A 23,450-nucleotide genomic window follows, 5' to 3' on the forward strand; every position below is an offset into this window, starting at 1 on the left:
ACAACTGCACTACTGGAACTACAGGTAAACTGCACTACTGGAACCACAGGTACTCTTTTATTTACCCTTTGTTCAGCCTCCTGTACTTCCTGGCCAGTGAACATAGCATTTTGCTATGGGGCAGCCATGTACCAATAGATCAGGCCTACTTCACTTTTAGGAACAGGGATTGCTGTAGGTGAAGCTACACTATGCTATCTTCCCTGACCACTAATATAGAGAAGATCATTACATTTCATTCTTTTCTGTACAGTGTTAGTTGGTTTTTGTGATACACAAGATGCAATTTTGACTACATAATCAGTCCAAGCATTGAAAAAGTCTTACACATGTGGAATCTCCATACCTGGCAGGAGTAATAGAATGGGTTTTTGGGACGTAACTCTAAGTATCTCCATGCCGTGTATTAGAAATATCTTATTAATCGACAACTTTGTGTAAAAAAATATATATATTTTCATTTTCTTTCCACATTTTTAAAAAACTTGTAACAAAAAAATAACATTTCCAAAAGTCTTACTACACATTTTAAAAATATGACAGGATGTTTACTTTCTAAATATGGCTATTTTATGGATGTTTTTACTGTCCCGGTACTCCAAGGCCTTCAAAAATGTAATATGTAGTCAGGAAATTACATGTGTAATATATGCCCCAAGAAAGCCTGGAGGTGCTCGTTAGATTTTGGGCCTCTCTATGTGGCTAGGCTGTTAAAAAGTCTTACACATGTGGTATTCCCATACTTGGGAATAGTAGAAGAATGTATTTTAGGGTGTAATTCTATATATACCTATGCTGTGTGTTAGAAGCTTCCTACTAATTGACAACTTTGTGCAAAAAAAAAAAAATAATAATTTGCATTTTATTTCCTCATTTTCAAAAAACATGTAGCAAAAAATTATATGTTCAAAAGAATCATTATATCTCTTATAAAATACCTTGCTGTGCTTGCTTTCTACAATGTGGTCATTATGTGGGTGTTTCCATTGTCCTTGTGCTAAGTAGTAATAATGGGCCGAACACTGCCCTGTTCAGTTTGTGGTCGAACATCCGAACCTACAGAATGTTCGACCGCGAACATCGAACATGAACCGAACAATACACTGAGCAGTATCTTACCTCATCTGAGTATGTGGTAAGATAACGCTCAGTTACTGAAATACAGCATGAATTATTTTACGAAGTCAGGTGGTATTTTAGTAGTGAGACATTCATTCATGTTCCAGCTGTCAGTGGGGTTCCCCGCTGACAGCTGAATGTCAAATGAATTGTTGGGATTTCCTGATAATTAAAAAAAATATTAAACAACTGGTGTGGGGTCCCCCCACCCATCCATACCAAGCCCTTTTTTAAAAATGGCGTAGGCACCCACCCAAAATCTATACCAGACCCTTTTCCGAGCATGCAGCCCAGCAGGTCAGGAAAGCGGCGGACGAGTGAGCGCTGAACCATACCAGGCCACATTCCCTCAACATGGGGGGTGCTTTGGGGTGGGGGGCTCCCCCCCAAAGCACCTTGACCCATGTTGATGGGAACAAGGGCCTCTTCCCCACCACCGTGCCCTGTGGTTGTGGGGGTCTGTGGACAGGTGGCTTATTGGAATCTGGGAACCCCCTTTAACAAGGGGGCCCCCAGATCCTGCCCTCCCCATTGTGGATGAGCATGCAGTACATGGTACCGCTGCCCATTCACAAAAAGAAAAGTGTAGAGTAGAGATGAGCGAAGTATTCAAAAATTCGATTCGACTGATTCGGCGAATTCGTAGAAAAATTTTGATTCGAGTCGAATATATTCGCTGTGAATTTAACTTAAAAAAGGGTGTTTCTAGGCTTCAGAGAGACTTAATATTAGTGCTGAACACTGTACCTTTAATTTAAATGCCCTTGGAGTCTGCTGGGGAAGAGAAATAATACTGTCAGGCAGTATGACATGCAGATGAGTGCCGTCGATCTTAGAATCACCGCACACTTCACTCATTTGGGCAGTCACGGGGCCAAAACCAGAGTGTGGAGCCACAGTGTGGCGGTGGAGGCAGCAGCAATGGGAGGCCATACAGCACCCTATGACAAAAATGGAAACCACCAGCAGTGTGAGGAGACCTGAAAGTGGCACATGGCAGAGTGTGGCGATAGAGACAGCAGCAATGGGAGGCCGTACAGGGACCCATGACACACTCTGGACCTGGCAGCAGCATGAGGAGGCGGTACAGGGGCCCATGGCAGATTACGGGCCTGGCAGCAGCATGAGGAGTCGGTACGGGGGCCCATGGCAGATTACAGGCCTGGCAGCAGCAATGGGAGGCCGTACAGGGACCCATGACACAATCTGGACGTGGCAGCAGCATGGGGAGGCGGTACAGGGGCCCATGACAGATTACGGGCCTGGCAGCAGCATTTGGAGTCGGTACGGGGGCCCATGACACACTCTGGACCTGGCAGCAGCATGAGGAGGCGGTACAGGGGCGCATGACAGATTACGAGCCTGGCAGCAGCAACTTGGACAGGAGGACGTTCAGTTTCTGCACCGTCTGGTGCGTGCTCGCAAACTGTTGTCTCTTGGAAACGGATTCCAAAAAAGACTGCTGACGGAATCCGTGAAGAGGAGTAGCAGGAGAAGGAGCATCTGAACGAGCGGAATATGCCAACAAGCGACAACAGGGGCCCATGGCAGATTAGGGGCCTGGCAGCAGCTATGGGAGGCCCGTAATCTGCCAGCACCCTATGACAAAAAATGGAACCCACCAGCAGTGTGAGGAGACCTGAAAGTGGCACATGGCAGAGTGTGGCGATGGAGACAGCAGCAATGGGAGGCCGTACAGGGACCCATGACACACTCTGGACCTGGCAACAGCATGAGGAGGCGGTATATAGGGGCCTATGGCAGATTAGGGGCCTGGCAGCAGCTATGGGAGGCCCGTAATCTGCCAGCACCCTATGTCAAAAAATTCTACACACCAGCAGTGTGTGAGACCTGAAAGTGGCACATGGAAGAGTGTGGCGATGGAGACAGCAGCAATGGGAGGCCGTACAGGGACCCATGAGAGACTCTGGACTTGGCAGCAGCATGAGGAGGCGGTATAGGGGCCCATGGCAGATTAGGGGCCTGGCAGCAGCTATGGGAGGCCCGTAATCTGCCAGCACCCTATGACAAAAAATGGAACACACCAGCAGTGTGAGGAGACCTGAAAGTGGCACATGTTTGGGGCATGATTAATGGCGGATTTAGTCAGTTGTGTCAGGAACTGGTGGTTTGAAATCCAGACTAATCCACGCCTGATTCATTTTCACAAACGTCAGTCTCTCCACACTTTGGGTGGACAGTCGTGTCCTCCGCGGAGTTGCAATACCTCCTGCCGCACTAAACACGCGCTCCGATGCCACGCTACTGGCCGGGCATGACAGCCTTTCAAGGGCAAATTCAGCTAGTTGGGGCCAAAGGTCAAGTTTCGTTGCCCAGTAGTCAAGGGGATTGTCTACCTCGGTTGGCAGGGTGCTGTCCAAGTAGGCCTAAGCCTGTTGTTTGAGGTCCTGCTCCAGGTCCACCTGATGCTGCTGCTGCTGCTGCTGCTGCGGCTGGTTAGTAGTTTCCTCACTGCGCTGGTGAAGAAAGCTACTCATCATCGACTGCAGACTGAGGCAGCCGCTGCTGGTGGAGCTGCCACTGCTCCTACCACCCCACCCCTCCCCTGCTGCCATGGCAGCGGAACGCGAGCGCACAGGGCCCACAGTGTCTGAGGATGGACGTTGGCGCAGACAGGCAGAGACCAGCTGACTACATAGGTGGTTTTTATAGTACGTTATTTTGGCCTCCCTCTCAGCAGGTGTGAAAAAGGCCACCATTTTTGAACGGTAGCGAGGGTCCAACAAGGTGGACAGCCAAAAGTCATCCCTCTGTCTGATGGTTATTATTCGGCTGTCGCTACGCAAGCAAGCGAGCATGCTATGGGCCATTTGTGCCAAGGAATGCGAGGGACTCCCTGCCTCCATCTCCACAGCATACTGCCACGGTGCGTCTGGGTCCTCTGTCTCCTCCTCCTCCTCTACCAGATGCTCCTGCTCCTCCACTCCTGTCCGCTGAGTGGAAAAACCACCCATTTCACTCAATAATTCCTGAGCACCAATGTCCTCCTCTACCTCCTCCTCTTCTTCCTGTCCTGCCCCCACAGGGGTCATGTGGCGTTGAGATCTGTGCGCCACGTCTACCGCACCCTGACCAGCCATTGTTAACAGCATTTGTTCCAGGACGTGCAACAGAGGAATGACGTCGTTCATCCCATAGTCCTGCCGACTCACGAATAGCGTGGCCTCCTCAAAGGGCCTGAGCAAGCGGCTGGTGTCACGCATGAGCTGCCAATGGCTGACATCTTAGTTACACAGGGAATACCTTTATCCGCTTTTAACATCAGGAAATCTGTGATGGCCTTTTGCTGTTCGTAAAGGCGGTCTAACATATGTAGGGTTGAATTCCACCTTGTTGCAACGTCACAGCATGAGGAGTCGGTATAGGGGCCCATGGCAGATTAGGGGCCTGGCAGCAGCTATGGGAGGCCCGTAATCTGCCAGCACCCTATGTCAAAAAATTCTACACACCAGCAGTGTGTGAGGAGACCTGAAAGTGGCACATGGCAGAGTGTGGTGATGGAGACAGCAGCAATGGGAGGCCGTACAGGGACCCATGACAGACTCTGGACCTGGCAGCAGCATGAGGAGGCGGTATATAGGGGCCTATGGCAGATTAGGGGCCTGGCAGCAGCTATGGGAGGCCCGTAATCTGCCAGCACCCTATGTCAAAAAATTCTACACACCAGCAGTGTGTGAGGAGACCTGAAAGTGGCACATGGCAGAGTGTGGCGATGGAGACAGCAGCAATGGGAGGCCGTACAGGGACCCATGACAGACTCTGGACCTGGCAGCAGCATGAGGAGGCGGTATATAGGGGCCTATGGCAGATTAGGGGCCTGGCAGCAGCTATGGGAGGCCCTTAATCTGCCAGCACCCTATGTCAAAAAATTCTACACACCAGCAGTGTGTGAGGAGACCTGAAAGTGGCACATGGCAGAGTGTGGTGATGGAGACAGCAGCAATGGGAAGCCGTACAGGGACCCATGACAGACTCTGGACCTGGCAGCAGCATGAGGAGGCGGTATATAGGGGCCTATGGCAGATTAGGGGCCTGGCAGCAGCTATGGGAGGCCAATAATCTGCCAGCACCCTATGTCAAAAAATTCAACACACCAGCAGTGTGAGGAGACCTGAAAGTGGCACATGGCATGAGAGACTCTGGACCTGGCAGCAGCATGAGGAAGCGGTATATAGGGGCCTATGGCAGATTAGGGGCCTGGCAGCAGCTATAGGAGGCCCATAATCTGCCAGCACCCTATGTCAAAAAATTCAACACACCAGCAGTGTGAGGAGACCTGAAAGTGGCACATGGCAGAGTGTGGCGATGGAGACAGCAGCAATGGGAGGCCGTACAGGGACCCATGACAGACTCTGGACCTGGCAGCAGCATGAGGAGGCGGTATATAGGGGCCTATGGCAGATTAGGGGCCTGGCAGCAGCTATGGGAGGCCCATAATCTGCCAGCACCCTATGTCAAAAAATTCTACACACCAGCAGTGTGTGAGGAGACCTGAAAGTGGCACATGGCAGAGTGTGGCGATGGAGACAGCAGCAATGGGAGGCCGTACAGGGACCCATGACAGACTCTGGACCTGGCAGCAGCATGAGGAGGCGGTATATAGGGGCCCATGGCAGATTAGGGGCCTGGCAGCAGCTATGGGAGGCCCGTAATCTGCCAGCACCCTATGTCAAAAAATTCTACACACCAGCAGTGTGTGAGGAGACCTGAAAGTGGCACATGGCAGAGTGTGGCGATGGAGACAGCAGCAATGGGAGGCCGTACAGGGACCCATGACAGACTCTGGACCTGGCAGCAGCATGAGGAGGCGGTATATAGGGGCCTATGGCAGATTAGGGGCCTGGCAGCAGCTATGGGAGGCCCTTAATCTGCCAGCACCCTATGTCAAAAAATTCTACACACCAGCAGTGTGAGGAGACCTGAAAGTGGCACATGGCATGAGAGACTCTGGACCTGGCAGCAGCATGAGGAAGCGGTATATAGGGGCCTATGGCAGATTAGGGGCCTGGCAGCAGCAATGGGAGGCCCATAATCTGCCAGCACCCTATGTCAAAAAATTCTACACACCAGCAGTGTGTGAGGAGACCTGAAAGTGGCACATGGCAGAGTGTGGCGATGGAGACAGCAGCAATGGGAGGCCGTACAGGGACCCATGACAGACTCTGGACCTGGCAGCAGCATGAGGAGGCGGTATATAGGGGCCCATGGCAGATTAGGGGCCTGGCAGCAGCTATGGGAGGCCCTTAATCTGCCAGCACCCTATGTCAAAAAATTCTACACACCAGCAGTGTGAGGAGACCTGAAAGTGGCACATGGCATGAGAGACTCTGGACCTGGAAGCAGCATGAGGAAGCGGTATATAGGGGCCTATGGCAGATTAGGGGCCTGGCAGCAGCAATGGGAGGCCCATAATCTGCCAGCACCCTATGTCAAAAAATTCTACACACCAGCAGTGTGTGAGGAGACCTGAAAGTGGCACATGGCAGAGTGTGGTGATGGAGACAGCAGCAATGGGCGGCCGTACAGGGACCCATGACAGACTCTGGACCTGGCAGCAGCATGAGGAGGTGGTATATAGGGGCCTATGGCAGATTAGGGGCCTGGCAGCAGCTATGGGAGGCCCGTAATCTGCCAGCACCCTATGTCAAAAAATTCTACACACCAGCAGTGTGTGAGGAGACCTGAAAGTGGCACATGGCAGAGTGTGGCGATGGAGACAGCAGCAATGGGAGGCCGTACAGGGACCCATGACAGACTCTGGACCTGGCAGCAGCATGAGGAGGCGGTATATAGGGGCCTATGGCAGATTAGGGGCCTGGCAGCAGCTATGGGAGGCCCTTAATCTGCCAGCACCCTATGTCAAAAAATTCTACACACCAGCAGTGTGAGGAGACCTGAAAGTGGCACATGGCATGAGAGACTCTGGACCTGGCAGCAGCATGAGGAAGCGGTATATAGGGGCCTATGGCAGATTAGGGGCCTGGCAGCAGCAATGGGAGGCCCATAATCTGCCAGCACCCTATGTCAAAAAATTCTACACACCAGCCGTGTGTGAGGAGACCTGAAAGTGGCACATGGCAGAGTGTGGCGATGGAGACAGCAGCAATGGGAGGCCGTACAGGGACCCATGACAGACTCTGGACCTGGCAGCAGCATGAGGAGGCGGTATATAGGGGCCCATGGCAGATTAGGGGCCTGGCAGCAGCTATGGGAGGCCCGTAATCTGCCAGCACCCTATGTCAAAAAATTCTACACACCAGCAGTGTGTGAGGAGACCTGAAAGTGGCACATGGCAGAGTGTGGCGATGGAGATAGCAGCAATGGGAGGCCGTACAGGGACCCATGACAGACTCTGGACCTGGCAGCAGCATGAGGAGGTGGTATATAGGGGCCTATGGCAGATTAGGGGCCTGGCAGCAGCTATGGGAGGCCCTTAATCTGCCAGCACCCTATGTCAAAAAATTCTACACACCAGCAGTGTGAGGAGACCTGAAAGTGGCACATGGCATGAGAGACTCTGGACCTGGCAGCAGCATGAGGAAGCGGTATATAGGGGCCTATGGCAGATTAGGGGCCTGGCAGCAGCAATGGGAGGCCCATAATCTGCCAGCACCCTATGTCAAAAAATTCTACACACCAGCAGTGTGTGAGGAGACCTGAAAGTGGCACATGGCAGAGTGTGGCGATGGAGACAGCAGCAATGGGAGGCCGTACAGGGACCCATGACAGACTCTGGACCTGGCAGCAGCATGAGGAGGCGGTATATAGGGGCCTATGGCAGATTAGGGGCCTGGCAGCAGCTATGGGAGGCCCTTAATCTGCCAGCACCCTATGTCAAAAAATTCTACACACCAGCAGTGTGAGGAGACCTGAAAGTGGCACATGGCATGAGAGACTCTGGACCTGGCAGCAGCATGAGGAAGCGGTATATAGGGGCCTATGGCAGATTAGGGGCCTGGCAGCAGCAATGGGAGGCCCTTAATCTGCCAGCACCCTATGTCAAAAAATTCTACACACCAGCAGTGTGTGAGGAGACCTGAAAGTGGCACATGGCAGAGTGTGGCGATGGAGACAGCAGCAATGGGAGGCCGTACAGGGACCCATGACAGACTCTGGACCTGGCAGCAGCATGAGGAGGCGGTATATAGGGGCCCATGGCAGATTAGGGGCCTGGCAGCAGCTATGGGAGGCCCTTAATCTGCCAGCACCCTATGTCAAAAAAATTCTACACACCAGCAGTGTGAGGAGACCTGAAAGTGGCACATGGCATGAGAGACTCTGGACCTGGCAGCAGCATGAGGAAGCGGTATATAGGGGCCTATGGCAGATTAGGGGCCTGGCAGCAGCAATGGGAGGCCCATAATCTGCCAGCACCCTATGTCAAAAAATTCTACACACCAGCAGTGTGTGAGGAGACCTGAAAGTGGCACATGGCAGAGTGTGGCGATGGAGACAGCAGCAATGGGAGGCCGTACAGGGACCCATGACAGACTCTGGACCTGGCAGCAGCATGAGGAGGCGGTATATAGGGGCCCATGGCAGATTAGGGGCCTGGCAGCAGCTATGGGAGGCCCTTAATCTGCCAGCACCCTATGTCAAAAAATTCTACACACCAGCAGTGTGTGAGGAGACCTGAAAGTGGCACATGGCAGAGTGTGGCGATGGAGACAGCAGCAATGGGAGGCCGTACAGGGACCCATGACAGACTCTGGACCTGGCAGCAGCATGAGGAGGCGGTATATAGGGGCCTATGGCAGATTAGGGGCCTGGCAGCAGCTATGGGAGGCCCTTAATCTGCCAGCACCCTATGTCAAAAAATTCTACACACCAGCAGTGTGAGGAGACCTGAAAGTGGCACATGGCAGAGTGTGGCGATGGAGACAGCAGCAATGGGAGGCCGTACAGGGACCCATGACAGACTCTGGACCTGGCAGCAGCATGAGGAGGCGGTATATAGGGGCCTATGGCAGATTAGGGGCCTGGCAGCAGCTATGGGAGGCCCTTAATCTGCCAGCACCCTATGTCAAAAAATTCTACACACCAGCAGTGTGAGGAGACCTGAAAGTGGCACATGGCAGAGTGTGGCGATGGAGACAGCAGCAATGGGAGGCCGTACAGGGACCCATGAGAGACTCTGGACCTGGCAGCAGCATGAGGAGGCGGTATATAGGGGCCTATGGCAGATTAGGGGCCTGGCAGCAGCTATGGGAGGCCCGTAATCTGCCAGCACCCTATGTCAAAAAACTGAACACACCAGCAGTGTGTGAGGAGACCTGAAAGTGGCACATGGCAGAGTGTGACGATGGAGACAGCAGCAATGGGAGGTCTCCCATTGTCCCAACATGGCCCAAATAGTCCCAACATGGGCCCCCTGGCCACGCTTGACTTTCTGGCCACATAGTCGACATACAGCTACGTTTACTTCCTCGGGCGGCTTGACGAAAAATTGCCACACCGCCGAGTAGGAAACTTTGCCCCCGATACTCCTCACTGGCTGACTGCTGCTTCCTCCGTGCACACCGGCACCACTACTGGCCGTGGTGGTAGGCTGCAGTGGAGCTGGTGCTCTACTCCGTGGCCGTTTGGCTCCACTGACACTGCTTCCACTGACACTGCTGCGACCCTCCTGCTGTCTCCTGGGCAACCCACCGACTGTTTCGCTCACTGCCAAGCTGCCACCCTCTTCTCCTGATGATGCGGAAGAAATTGCCTGATGACGACGAGGCTGCCAAGTGCGATCAACCTCCTCATCATCAAGTAGGGTCTCCGCCTCACTACTAGCCCCCTCGGCTGCGTCTGGGTCAGGAGACAGACCTGTCTCTAGACCGGCTACCGGGCCACTCTCCTCGCCACTACTTCTTCGCCTAGCTGCTGAAAAGGCGGATGTCTCCCCCCGTTCCTGACCGCCCTCTGTTAGCTCTTCCTCACTGTACAGTGGGGCTGAGCCCACAGCATGCGATACTTCGCTTGGTGAGGGAACACCAAAGGACAGGGGCAGGTAGAGGACACGTGATTTCAGTGGGCTAGGTCCCGGGCCATGCCAACTAACGGTTGTGTCTGACGTACCCACTGACCGTTGGCTGTAGGTGTCAAAGGTGACCTGGGAAGAGGAAGACGACCGAGCCAACCAATCGACGACGGCAGGGTTGTCGGTGGAGACACGACTGCTGGATGCCACCGGGAGCACTGGCCTCTGGCTGCGAATAGTGCTGCCTCGACCCCTTCCTCTGCTGCCACGTCTGCTCGCTCCTAAAACATTGCCTCCTCTGCCACTCCTCTGCATGTTGTCTGACATACTCTTTAATTAAACGATTATGTGTCCATGAGTAACAATTCTGTGTCCCTGAGTAACAATTCTGTGTCTGTGCGAGTAACAATTCTGTGGCCCTAAGTAACAGTTCTGTGGCCCTCAGTAACAATTCTGTGTCCCTGATTAACGTTTCTGTGGCCCCAAGTAACAGTTCTGTGGCCCTCAGTAACAATTCTATGTCTGTGCGAGTAACAATTCTGTGGCCCTAAGTAAAGTTTCTGTGGCCCTAAGTAACAATTCTCTGGCACTCAGTAACAATTCTGTCTGTCCCTGAGTAACAATTCTCTGGCACTCAGTAACAATTCTGTCTGTCCCTGAGTAAAAATTCTGTGGCCCTAAGTAAAGTTTCTGGGGCCCTGAGTAACAATTATCTGGCACTCAGTAACAATTCTGTCTGTCCCTGAGTAAAAATTCTCTGGCCCTAAGTAAAGTTTCTGTGGCCCTGAGTAACAATTCTCTGGCACTCCGTAACAATTCTGTCTGTCCCTGAGTAAAAATTCTGTGGCCCTAATTAAAGTTTCTGTGGCCCTAAGTAACAATTCTCTGGCACTCAGTAACAATTCTGTCTGTCCCTGAGTAACAATTCTCTGGCACTCGGTAACAATTCTGTCTGTCCCTGAGTAACAATTCTCTGGCACTCAGTAACAATTCTGTCTGTCCCTGAGTAAAAATTCTCTGGCCCTAAGTAAAGTTTCTGTGGCCCTGAGTAACAATTCTCTGGCACTCCGTAACAATTCTGTCTGTCCCTGAGTAACAATTCTCTGGCACTCAGTAACAATTCTGTCTGTCCCTGAGTAAAAATTCTGTGGCCCTAATTAAAGTTTCTGTGGCCCTAAGTAACAATTCTCTGGCACTCAGTAACAATTCTGTCTGTCCCTGAGTAACAATTCTCTGGCACTCGGTAACAATTCTGTCTGTCCCTGAGTAACAATTCTCTGGCACTCAGTAACAATTCTGTCTGTCCCTGAGTAAAAATTCTGTGGCCCTAATTAAAGTTTCTGTGGCCCTAAGTAACAATTCTCTGGCACTCAGTAACAATTCTGTCTGTCCCTGAGTAACAATTCTCTGGCACTCAGTAACAATTCTGTCTGTCCCTGAGTAACAATTCTCTGGCACTCAGTAACAATTCTGTCTGTCCCTGAGTAAAAATTCTGTGGCCCTAATTAAAGTTTCTGTGGCCCTAAGTAACAATTCTCTGGCACTCAGTAACAATTCTGTCTGTCCCTGAGTAACAATTCTCTGACACTCCGTAACAATTCTGTCTGTCCCTGAGTAACAATTCTCTGGCACTCAGTAACAATTCTGTCTGTCCCTGAGTAAAAATTCTGTGGCCCTAAGTAAAGTTTCTGTGGCCCTGAGTAACAATTCTCTGGCACTCCGTAACAATTCTGTCTGTCCCTGAGTATGAATTCCGTGGCCCTAACTAGCGTTTCTTTGTCCCTAAGTAAAGTTTCTGTGACCCTCAGTAACAGTTCTGTGTCTGTGCGAGTAACAATTCTGTGTCTGTGCGAGTAACAATTCTGTGGCCCTAAGTAAAGTTTCTGTGGCCCTAAGTAACAATTCTCTGGCACTCAGTAACAATTCTGTCTGTCCCTGAGTAACAATTCTCTGGCACTCAGTAACAATTCTGTCTGTCCCTGAGTAAAAATTCTGTGTCCCTAAGTAAAGTTTCTGGGGCCCTGAGTAACAATTCTCTGGCACTCAGTAACAATTCTGTCTGTCCCTGAGTAACAATTCTCTGGCACTGAGTAACAATTCTGTCTGTCCCTGAGTAAAAATTCTGTGGCCCTAAGTAAAGTTTCTGTGGCCCTAAGTAACAATTCTCTGGCACTCAGTAACAATTCTTTCTGTCCCTGAGTAACAATTCTCTGGCACTCAGTAACAATTCTGTCTGTCCCTGAGTAAAAATTCTGTGGCCCTAAGTAAAGTTTCTGTGGCCCTGAGTAACAATTCTCTGGCACTCCGTAACAATTCTGTCTGTCCCTGAGTAACAATTCTCTGGCACTCAGTAACAATTCTGTCTGTCCCTGAGTAAAAATTCTGTGGCCCTAAGTAAAGTTTCTGTGGCCCTGAGTAACAATTCTCTGGCACTCCGTAACAATTCTGTCTGTCCCTGAGTAACAATTCTCTGGCACTCAGTAACAATTCTGTCTGTCCCTGAGTATGAATTCTGTGGTCCTAACTAGCGTTTCTTTGTCCCTAAGTAACAGTTCTGTGGCCCTGAGTAACAATTCTGTGTCTGTGCGAGTAACAATTCTGTGGCCCTAAGTAACAGTTCTGTGGCCCTCAGTAACAGTTCTGTGTCTGTGCGAGTAACAATTCTGTGTCTGTGCGAGTAACAATTCTGTGGCCCTAAGTAACAGTTCTGTGGCCTTCAGTAACAATTCTGTGTCTGTGCGAGTAACAATTCTGTGTCTGTGCGAGTAACAATTCTGTGGCCCTAAGTAAAGTTTCTGTGGCCCTAAGTAACAATTCTCTGGCACTCAGTAACAATTCTGTCTGTCCCTGAGTAACAATTCTCTGGCACTCAGTAACAATTCTGTCTGTCCCTGAGTAAAAATTCTGTGGCCCTAATTAAAGTTTCTGTGGCCCTAAGTAACAATTCTCTAGCACTCAGTAACAATTCTGTCTGTCCCTGAGTAACAATTCTCTGGCACTCAGTAACAATTCTGTCTGTCCCTGAGTAACAATTCTGTGGCCCTAATAACGTTTCTGTGGCCCTAAGTAACAATTCTCTGGCACTGAGTAACAATTCTGTCTGTCCCTGATTATGAATTCTGTGGCCCTAACTAGCGTTTCTTTGTCCCTAAATAACGATTCTGTGGCCCTCATTAACAAGTCTGTGTCCCTGAGTAATGGTTCTCTGTCCCTAAGTAACTTTTCTCTGTCCCCAATTATCGTTTCTGTGGCCCTAACTCTGTCCCTGTCCCTAGTACAGAGCGGTCTGCCTCTGTTCAATAACTGCAGGCAAATGAAGAATTCCAAAATGGCCGCTATTTATAGCTCGACCATTACACAGTGCTGGCTGGCTGGCTGCTGATTGGCTGATGCGATCACATGTAGTTGAGGAATGCATTATGGGTCAGCGCGCCTTGTCTGCGCGCCTTCCCAGACATCCCCGCTCCGTCGCCGCACATGTCAGCCGCCATTTTCTGAAAAATTTCGATTCGCGCGTCCGAATTAGGCTTTTTTTCGGATTCGGCACGAATCGAAATTTTTCCGATATTCGACTCGAATTCCACTTCGGATACTTCGATTCGCTCATCTCTAGTGTAGAGTAAAAAAGGACAGGAGAAAGTCTTTGACAAGTCCTTTATTAAAAATAAAAATTAAAAAAGGTCCCCGGAAGTAGATCCAACATCAGTCACGATGCCCAAAAAAGAAAAAAAGAAAACACTCCGCTGTCCACGCCGGTTCCTGCTGTCTGACAGCTGCACCTGCAATTACAGTTCTTATATACTGTCATGATGTCACAAGGGGGCGTGATGTCATCATGCGCTGTGATTGGTCAAAGCAATGCACCTGACCTGTGGTCAGGTGCATTACTTTGACCAATCACAGTGCACTGTCAGGGAGCAGTGCATTGTGGGGTGTGGCAGGCGAACAGCCCGCTGAAAACCCATACCATGCGTGTGTTCAGTGAACACACGAACGACCCATGTTCGAGTTGAACTTGTGTTCGACTTGAACATACAGCCCATCCCTACTAGGTACATTAATTAATCCTCTAAAAAACCTGAAAGTGCTGGTTGGATTTTGGGCCTCAGTAAGTGGTTAGGCTGTGAAAAAGTCCCACATATGTGGTATCCCCATAATTGGGAACAATAACAGAATGTTTTCTTTGGGGGGGGGGGTTATACAGTGTGTGAGGATTAGCTTGTTAATGACAACTTTGTGAACAAAAAAAATACATGTTGTTAAATTTCCTCATTTTCCAATATATTTTGGTAAAAATTATAACTTAAAAGAAAAATCAGCATGCCTTTTACTAAATACCTCAGACTGTCTACTTTCCAAAATGGGGGTATTTGTACTTTTCTAGCATTTTCGGGCCTCCAGAAATGATAGGCAGTCAGATAATCAGTTTTGATCAATGTTCGAATACACTGTATATACTGTATGTATGATAGTTTGTAGACTCTACAGCTGTGCACTGATTTCACCAGAGAAATGGAGCAGAATACATTTGTGAAGCAAGATTATTTATTTACAAAGTTGTCAAAGAGAAACTAAGAAAAATGCTTCTCTTCCAAAATGTTCCCTTTATTTAGCAAAAAAAAAAAAAAAAACACCGGTGATTAAATGCCACCAAAAGAAAGCTCCATCTGTCTCAAAAAATAAAAAAAAATAATAATTTGGGCACAGTGTTACGTGAGTAACTATCAAAGTGTGACTATGGTGAAATCTGAAACATAACCTGGGCAGGATGGGGGTGAAACAGTCCCATCTTCAAGTGGTTAATCAGGGATAATAGGGCTGAATGATGTGTGCCTAAGGCTGGCCATAAACTATACAATTTTCTGTCCAATTTCTGCCCAATTTCTCTTAGATTTAAGTTCAACTATGTAGTGCAAGAGCCCGCCTAATTGGATACAATTGAAAGTGTTATTAGTTTTGACCTCCTAATATATGGTTTTCGGTAAATCTAAACCAAAAATCTCTAGAAAATTGTATAATGTATGGCCAGCCTTAATGTCATCATCTCTGGGGATAGAGGAGAGCAGTGAATGTGAGTGATATAAGGAGAGGTGGGTTATATGCTCATTGCTCTTGCACTTAGTTATATTTTTCTTTCAAAAGATGCCGCCATGTGCTATGAACAAAAGGCAGCTCCAAGAACACTCAAGTGGAAGGTCAGGGAAATCACGGCTCCACACTGAGCACACCAAGCCTACAAAGGCCCAATCAACAGAAAATAAAAATGTAAAAAACTACAAAGGAAATAAAAACCTTAAAATATCACCCTAAAACAAAGGCCCACTTTTTAATGGGATGCCATGTATTAAAAAAATAAAATAACAGTTTATCGTAAAATAACAGCCCTGTCAAAAAAAATAAACAAATAAATACAGTAACCTCCCTAGCGGTCTGATTATGTCAGTATTTCTGTACTCAAAGCGGTACATTTTTTTGCATGGAAATATGTTGTTTTTTTATTGTCGGCCTGTAATTTTTAGGAATAACTCACTGAAATCTGTCCGAACAAGAGTCTAGTAAACATCCCGGGTATGTTAAAATTTTAAACACAAAATCATAAATTATAATTTAATAAATAATCATAAAAAATAAAAATATAATAATACATTTAATTCAATAATATAATCAAACCAAAAACACTGAAATGTGAAATAGAGCGCCAAGTTCGCACATTGCTGAGCTCAGTCGCAGAATCGTTTTCAGTGTCTGATGAGGAATTTCCCCCACAAATCGTTATCACTCAATTCTGCAAGTGGTTCTGATTTACTATCGCTGTTCTCTAGCCGGTCTAAAACTACTTTTGACATAAAGGGACGCTTTTTGGACGCCATGGACGTTTCTCAGTTTCCAGGCAGAAAGAACAGTAAAAATGCAGACAGGGCGCCGGACAAAGCACTCGGGACAAAATGTATGTGAAATGGTTTGATACAGGAATGGAATACTATCAGAATTTACTGTATTTAGTGAATGTCACTTTTACAACTTTCAAATTTCCCTCCAGTTCCATCCCCGTACGTCCTGACGTTGCAGGGAACGGAAGCCAGAAGACAGATGCTGGCATCGGCCGGAGGACATGGCCGGGGACACTGCAGGGGGGACATCGCGGGAGCGCAGGACAAGGTAAGAGAAGAACAGATCCCGGAGCAACGCTGCAGTGTATTCCTGAGTGTAGTTCAGGGTTACCGCTTTTGCTACTGAAACTTTACCCCGAACTACACTCGGGAATACCGCCAGGGAGGTTAAAAAACACAAAATAAATGAAAAACCCTAAAATACCTCCCCTGAAAAAAGCCCATTTTTTGTTAAAGAGAATAATGATGAGCAGAAAACGCCTGGGTTGTGTTCAAGCATTGTTAAGAGAACATGTTTTAGATAGTTTCTGAGCTAATAGACAAGGAATTGTCAAACAAATGGCATGGGGACTGGGCTCTTGTACTGGTTGTAAACCCTTACATATACCAAGTGAAGTGACTAGCCTCAGGTGATACAAGGAGTCCAAATCCTCCTATATAAGTTGTAGCTGTTTATCTGCTGCCCTCTCTCCTCTACAGCCATTTAAATTGCAGAATTCACACAGCTCTTCTGAGCTTCAAGAAGGCAGGAGGCAGAGATCTGATGTCATGCACTGCACACCTCAGGCAGGAGAGCTGAGTATAATCTGAGCTCTGAGTGAAGAAAATGGACACACCACTCTGCACAATCTCATAGGGAAACATGCACAGCTGAGGACGTCAATCACAGGCTGTGATCACAAGCCCCTCCCCTGTCACCTGTGATTTCTTGGAGTCAGGAAGACCTGCTGGAAATGACTTAAACTCAGTACTTTGGATATAGGCAAGTAGACACTATAGAATGATATGCTTTGTTCATTTTTCATGGTCCAGGTTTACAACCACTTAACATGTTATTTGTTCGAAAGCATTGATTTTCATAACACTTAAAGTGAAAGATTTAAAATGCAAAGTTTCATTAAAAACCATGCCTGGGGGATGTCCTGACCCTGCCTGTGAAGAGGCTCATCTGTATGATGTATACAACCTACTACAGCAACACCGACATATACAAAGAAAAATGAGTTTAAACTGCTGGCAAAATAACAGTTCCCAGCCTCTTTGTTCTGTTTGTAAACAAAGCAGCCGGGGATTCCATTCATCTATGCCAGACCCTTATCCTAGATGTGGGAATGGTGTGGATGTTAATGTGTTAATGGTAGACCGCCACAAAAAAAAGGCTTGAGGTACCTCCCAATGAACACCAGGACCTTCCAATCAGACTTTTTCTTTCACAGGTGGGCACATGTCAGGCATCATTTTTTATATAGTAAAAACAGTGTCTTTGAATTTTTTTTCACTTTACATTTTTTTAATACATCACTAGGAGTATTATGTACATTTATTCATTCATATGAGGATGCAGAATCTGGGTGCTCCATATTGTGGAAGGGGGCTTCCAGATTCCAATAAGTCTCTACCTGCAGACTCTAAAACCACAGGGATAGGATTGTAGGAAAGAGGCCCTTGTTCTCATCAACATGGGAAGAAGGTGCTTTGCCAGGGAAGGGGTCAAACCTCGTAATGTACCACCTCATGTTGAGGGCCTGTGGCTTCCTGTCAATGGCTGACCAACACCCTGATCATCTCGATTTTATTCCAGTAACGGAATGGAAAGTCCCTGTACTGCTGCCAGAGCAAATACTGCATACAGTCTATACAGTGATGTAAGAGTGGCAAGCTTGGTCAACAAACGAAAGTTAAATGAAACCTGGAGGTAGACTTTAAATGGTGAAGAGACTAATGGAGCCTGCATTCCTGGAATGGAGGGAACTGGGCCACTGAAAGGGTTTGTATAATGTTTTATCTATTACAGAAAATTTCTTTTTGGCTTATTTACAGACTCTACAGGTATACTGTATGTAATTATGCAAGACTTATTTTAAGACATTAGGTTTTTAGACATTTATTGAATATTTCAGATCCCCCAAGAGATACAATGACTGACTGTTTGTCACATGCTTATTCATCAGCTTACACAAGTGGCACTTGGAGCAATTCCAGCTGTAACGGTCTGAAACACAAGTTTTATCATTGTAACCAAATGTACAGAATTGTGAGATATCATCGACATTCATCCAGATATGAGTAGAAGTCATCCAATTCTGATGACAGCTCATATCCTTCTACTGAAAAAGATCCATCATTCTCAGTTTCATTAATTGATTCTTCTTTCATTGCTCGGTGCTCAGCCTGCAGGATGGAAGTCCGTCTACTTTTACCTCTCCTCCTTCTACATGGGGTCACCTTCTTCTGTGCAGTGGATGGAGACAACATGATGGAGGGTGAGTACCCAGTGGTGACAGATCTATAATCAACCAACAGCTATGCAAAATGAAGACCCACATAGAGAATCCATTCACACCATTTCCAGACAGATAGACCACCACATTACACAGGGGTTGGTAAAATGGTTGGGAAGTCAGGTCACATCTAAAACTAAATCTTAATGTATGTGACCAGCATGATTCATAAAGTCCATGGGAAGACACAAGAAGGTGTTGAGAAGATCACATCTTCCTTACAAGGTTCCAAGCTATAAGTGCAATTACAATATAATCCGTATCCAATCAGATTTATAGTTATATATTTGTTATATTACCATAGAGCTTTGGGTTTTATTGCATTCTCTAATTTTCCAGCATCAAATATACTAATGAAGAAGGATCTTCTCAAAGCTTTGCAGGGACATTTCCAAAGACTGATGTGCAAGGAACAGGGAGGATTGAAGTTTGGTTGTGCAATAGGTTCAGACAAATCGATAGTGAGACTGCAGTTCCATTTATGTTTCCACCAATTGCTGAATATAGTTGCATAGTTAGTCAGGTTGAAAAAAAGACTCAAGTCCATATACATTCAGCAATAAAATAAATACATAAATAAATTCCATATACAGAATCCAATATCCACAGCTGATCCAGAGGAAGGCCAAAAAAACTATATAAAGCATGATCCAATCTGCTCCAGCGCCAAAAAGTTAATCAATTATTTAGATATTTCCTGGATCAACAAACCCCGGTAATATTATTTAAAATTCCAGTTAAATTTTGTGCAATTAGGAATGCATCCAGCTCTTTTTTTTTAATCAATCTACTTAACCTTGGAGTACACCACTAAAAACACTGATCCTTGGGGTACACCACTAATAACACTGATCCTTGGGGTACACCACTAATAACACTGATCCTTGGGGTACACCACTAATAACACTGATCCTTGGAGTACACCACTAATAACACTGATCCTTGGGGTACACCACTAATAACACTGATCCTTGGAGTACACCACTAATAACACTGATCCTTGGGGTACACCACTAATAACACTGATCCTTGGAGTACACCACTAATAACACTGATCCTTGGGGTACACCACTAATAACACTGATCCTTGGGGTACACCACTAATAACACTGATCCTTGGGGTACACCACTAAAAACACTGATCCTTGGGGTACACCACTAATAACACTGATCCTTGGGGTACACCATTAATAGCACTGAATCTTGGAGTACACCACTGATAACACTGATCCTTGAGGTACATCACTAATAACATTGATCCTTGGAGTACACCACTAATAACACTGATCCTTGGGGTACATCACTAATAACACTGATCCTTGGGGTACACCACTAATAACACTGATCCTTGGAGTACACCACTGATAACACTGATCCTTGAGGTACACCACTAATAACATTGATCCTTGGGGTACACCACTAATAACACCAATCCTTGGGGTACACCACTAATAACACTGAACCTTGGGGTACATCACTAATAACACTGAGCCTTGGGGTACACCACTAATAACACTGAACCTTGGGATACATCACTAATAACACTGATCCTTGGGGTACACCACTAATAACACTGATCCTTGGGGTACACCACTAATAACACTGATCCTTGGGGTACACCACTAATAACACTGATCCTTGGGGTACACAACTAATAACACTGATCCTTGGGGAACACCACTAATAACACTGATCCTTGGGGTACACCACTAATAACACTGATGCTTAGGGTACATCACTGATAACACTGGTCCTTGGGGTACACCACTAATAACACTGATCCTTGGGGTACACCACTAATAACACTGATCCTTGGGGTACACCACTAATAACACTGATCCTTGGGGTACATCACCAATAACACTGATCCTTGGGGTTCACCACTAATAACACTGATCCTTGAGTTACACCTCTAATAACACTGATCCTTGGAGTACACCACTAATAACACTGATCCTTGGGGTACACCACTAATAACACTGATCCTTGGGGTACACCCCTAATAACAATGAATCCTGGAGAACACCACTACTGAATAATTAATAAGTGGAACTGCACAAGTATCAGATGGGACTCACTGCAATTGACTGAAAATATTGATCAAAAATCCCAGCTATCATATAAATAATAATCAATCTGAATTACAGTCAGTTCTCTGACACAGATATTTGTTCAATTGAACAGAAACAGTGGACAAATTCCACCACGACTGATTGACTTTGCAGAGTTGAAGTCTATTGAGAGCTCAAAAACATCTGAATGGAGGGCTTTTGATTTGTGACTTTTTATGTAATTTGATTATTTTAGTGACATTGAATGATTGATTGTATGATCATATGAATAAGTGTGTGACCACCAATACAGTCATCTTATGTACTCATTTATTTTCCCTTTAAATGTAATCGGTTACTTTGGTGCAAAAAGACATTTGTCAGATTCAGTCTGTGATATATTTGATCTGAGATCAGGGAAACGTGCAGAATAAGAAGGATCCAATCTACTACTATTAGTAGACGTCTGGTGGGTATTGCACCCAGTGAGAGGGACTTTACATTCTTCTCGGTGCCACACATATCATATAGTAGGATAAATATTTTTTTTTATTTTAAAGAAATTTTTATTGGGTTTTTACAGGGTATACATAACAATGACGAAGCAAATATGACACCAATGTAACATCGAAGTATCATCATAATTGGTCAGTGGAGTAATGAGAGAAGGTCATAAAGAAAATGATGAGAAAATAGCATGTGTGTAGAGAGAAGAGCTAATAAGCAAGAGAGTAGAATTAGATGGTTGGGATGTACACAGGTGTCAGCTGTTATTCATCATTAACAAACCAAAAGGGGGGGTGATGAAAAAAGAGACAATCATAGTTATAGAAACTGGGGCTAGATAAGGGGGTGGGGGGAGATAGAGCAGAAAAATTAAGAGTGTGAGGGGAAAGAATAAAGAGTAGATGTAATAGCTGAAGTGGTTCAGTGATGAAAGATAGTGATAAGAGATGGTTGAAGGGCTGTGTGAGCTGGAGTAAAGGAAAATACTTGGAGACGGAGATGTTGTCCAGGGACCTATTTAGGCCATAGAGAGGTGGTATAAAGAGAGAAAAGAGAGGAGAGAGGAAGAGAGGGAAGTCAGTAATCTTGGTTTCTGCCAAAAGTAGAGTGGAATGGAGGATATGTCACACTCCAGCTGCTTGATGTAGGCTTCTGTAACCTTGTGTGAGCCTAGAGTATATACAAACCTAAAGTAAGAGGTTAATCAAAGGGTCAAGATATAGAAGAGGAAGAAGGTAGAGGAAAAGCATAAAGAAGCGGAGAGGGAGCAAGTATGGTGGAAACAGTGCCTTATAACAGCATAGCTATCAACCCCACAAATGAACAGTCATGTATACCATGGCACCAATGACTCGGGACTCATGGGAGATTACAATAGACGGCTCAATAGGCTAGAATTCTGGAGAAAGAATGTCTGCTCTGTTGCGGACATGGATCCTGTGATGCTGAATTCCCATTTACGTAGATAAAGGGACTCTTTTGAGGAGGTTGGGGAAGAGATTAGAGCAAGTCTGTCAAGATGTAAAAGAGAGTTGAGCTCTTATTTGATGTCTCATAGAGTAGGAGGGCAGTTGGAGACCCATTTTCAGAGAATAGCCCGTCTTGCTATTAGTAGGCATGTGGATATCCAGGGTTTATTATTTCTGAAAGAGGATGTTTGAGAAGAGAAGAGACGGATGGGTGGTTGATCCATGTATCCGAAAAGAAGAGGTAGCGGGTTAATGGGGAGTTGAAAAGTAGTTATGCTTGATATGAAGTTGACCACTTGCTTCCAGAATGTGGAGATAATAGGGCAGAGCCAAAGTCTATGGTGTAGAGAAGGTTTTTGCTTTCCACAGAGAGGGCAAGTAGACAGAGCCCGGTCATTTCTTGAGTAGAGACAGGGCATGTAGGCACGGTGTAGAATCTTGAGTTGCTGTTCACGCCAGAATTCATTATTATTGAAGGCACATGTGGAGTTAAAGCCTGACAGTAAGTGTTCAGCTGTAAATGCATTGTCAAAATCTTTGACCCAGGATTTCGCAGCATTTTATGACTTGAAGGGTTTGGAGTACGATAGGTTCAGGGGTCTGTATATGTATGATATTTTATATTTTCGAGAGTTTGCCAAAACATCAAGGAATGTTGTACAAAATCTATTATATTTGATGGGTGCAACGTAATTGACATAGTTCCTTACTTGAAGAATATAGAAGAAGTGGTGTGCTGGTAGTCCATAGGTTTGTAGAATTTCGTTGAGAGGTTTTGTGGAGCCCGTAGAGGTGTCATACAGGTGTTGTACCAGAGTTAAATTTTGATTTGACCAAGTTTCATAAGCATCATAGGATTGCGGGGGAGAGAAAGAGGGGTTATGATAAATAGGGAAAAAGTGAGACAGTCACGGTGACACCCCCAGTTTACGCCTGACTTCCCTCCATGCAATAAGGGTGTCGCGGATGAGTGAATTATATTTTAGGTGAGGCGGGAGAGAGTTGACATTGGAGTGTAATAGGGCTGTGAGATCATGAGGATGCGCTATTGCAGATTCAATGCGGTAGTTGGAATATTTGGAGGAGTGAGTGAGCCAGTCTAAACCTACATGTAGCAGGCAGGAGAGATTGTAGACTTGCACATTTGGGAGACCAGAGCCTCCTTCGCTTCGTGGTAAAAATATATTTTGGCGAATGCTATACGGAGACGTTTGGCTCTCCATAAAAATTTTGAAAGTGCCCGATTTAATTTAGTTATGTCGCTGTGTTTGAGAAGAAGAGGTATGGTTTGGAGTGGATAGAGAAGTTTTGGGAAACGCACAATCCTAAAAAGATGTGATCTGCCCAAAAGTGAAAGTGGTAATTCCCTCCACATCTCCAGTTCCCCAATGATTTTAGCAATCGTTGGCGTAAAATTAAGTGAG

General features: G+C 46.5%; 1 protein-coding gene across 1 annotated transcript in view; it reads left to right on the forward strand.

The window, feature by feature from the left end:
* The first annotated feature begins 18,377 nt into the window (after positions 1-18,377).
* LOC149428644 (uncharacterized) overlaps positions 18,378-23,450 on the forward strand; it is a 119,533-nt gene continuing 114,460 nt past the window's right edge. Inside the window, exon 1 of the mRNA XM_089667159.1 lies at positions 18,378-18,482. Coding sequence (XP_089523285.1) covers positions 18,398-18,482 — 85 coding nt within the window. The 5' untranslated portion in view covers positions 18,378-18,397. The remainder of the gene's footprint in view (positions 18,483-23,450) is intronic.

This window comes from Staurois parvus, unplaced genomic scaffold, assembly GCF_062004578.1.
Source record: "Staurois parvus isolate SC_StPar_1 unplaced genomic scaffold, SC_StPar_1.0 ptg003065l, whole genome shotgun sequence".
Taxonomy (NCBI): Eukaryota; Metazoa; Chordata; class Amphibia; order Anura; family Ranidae; genus Staurois; species Staurois parvus.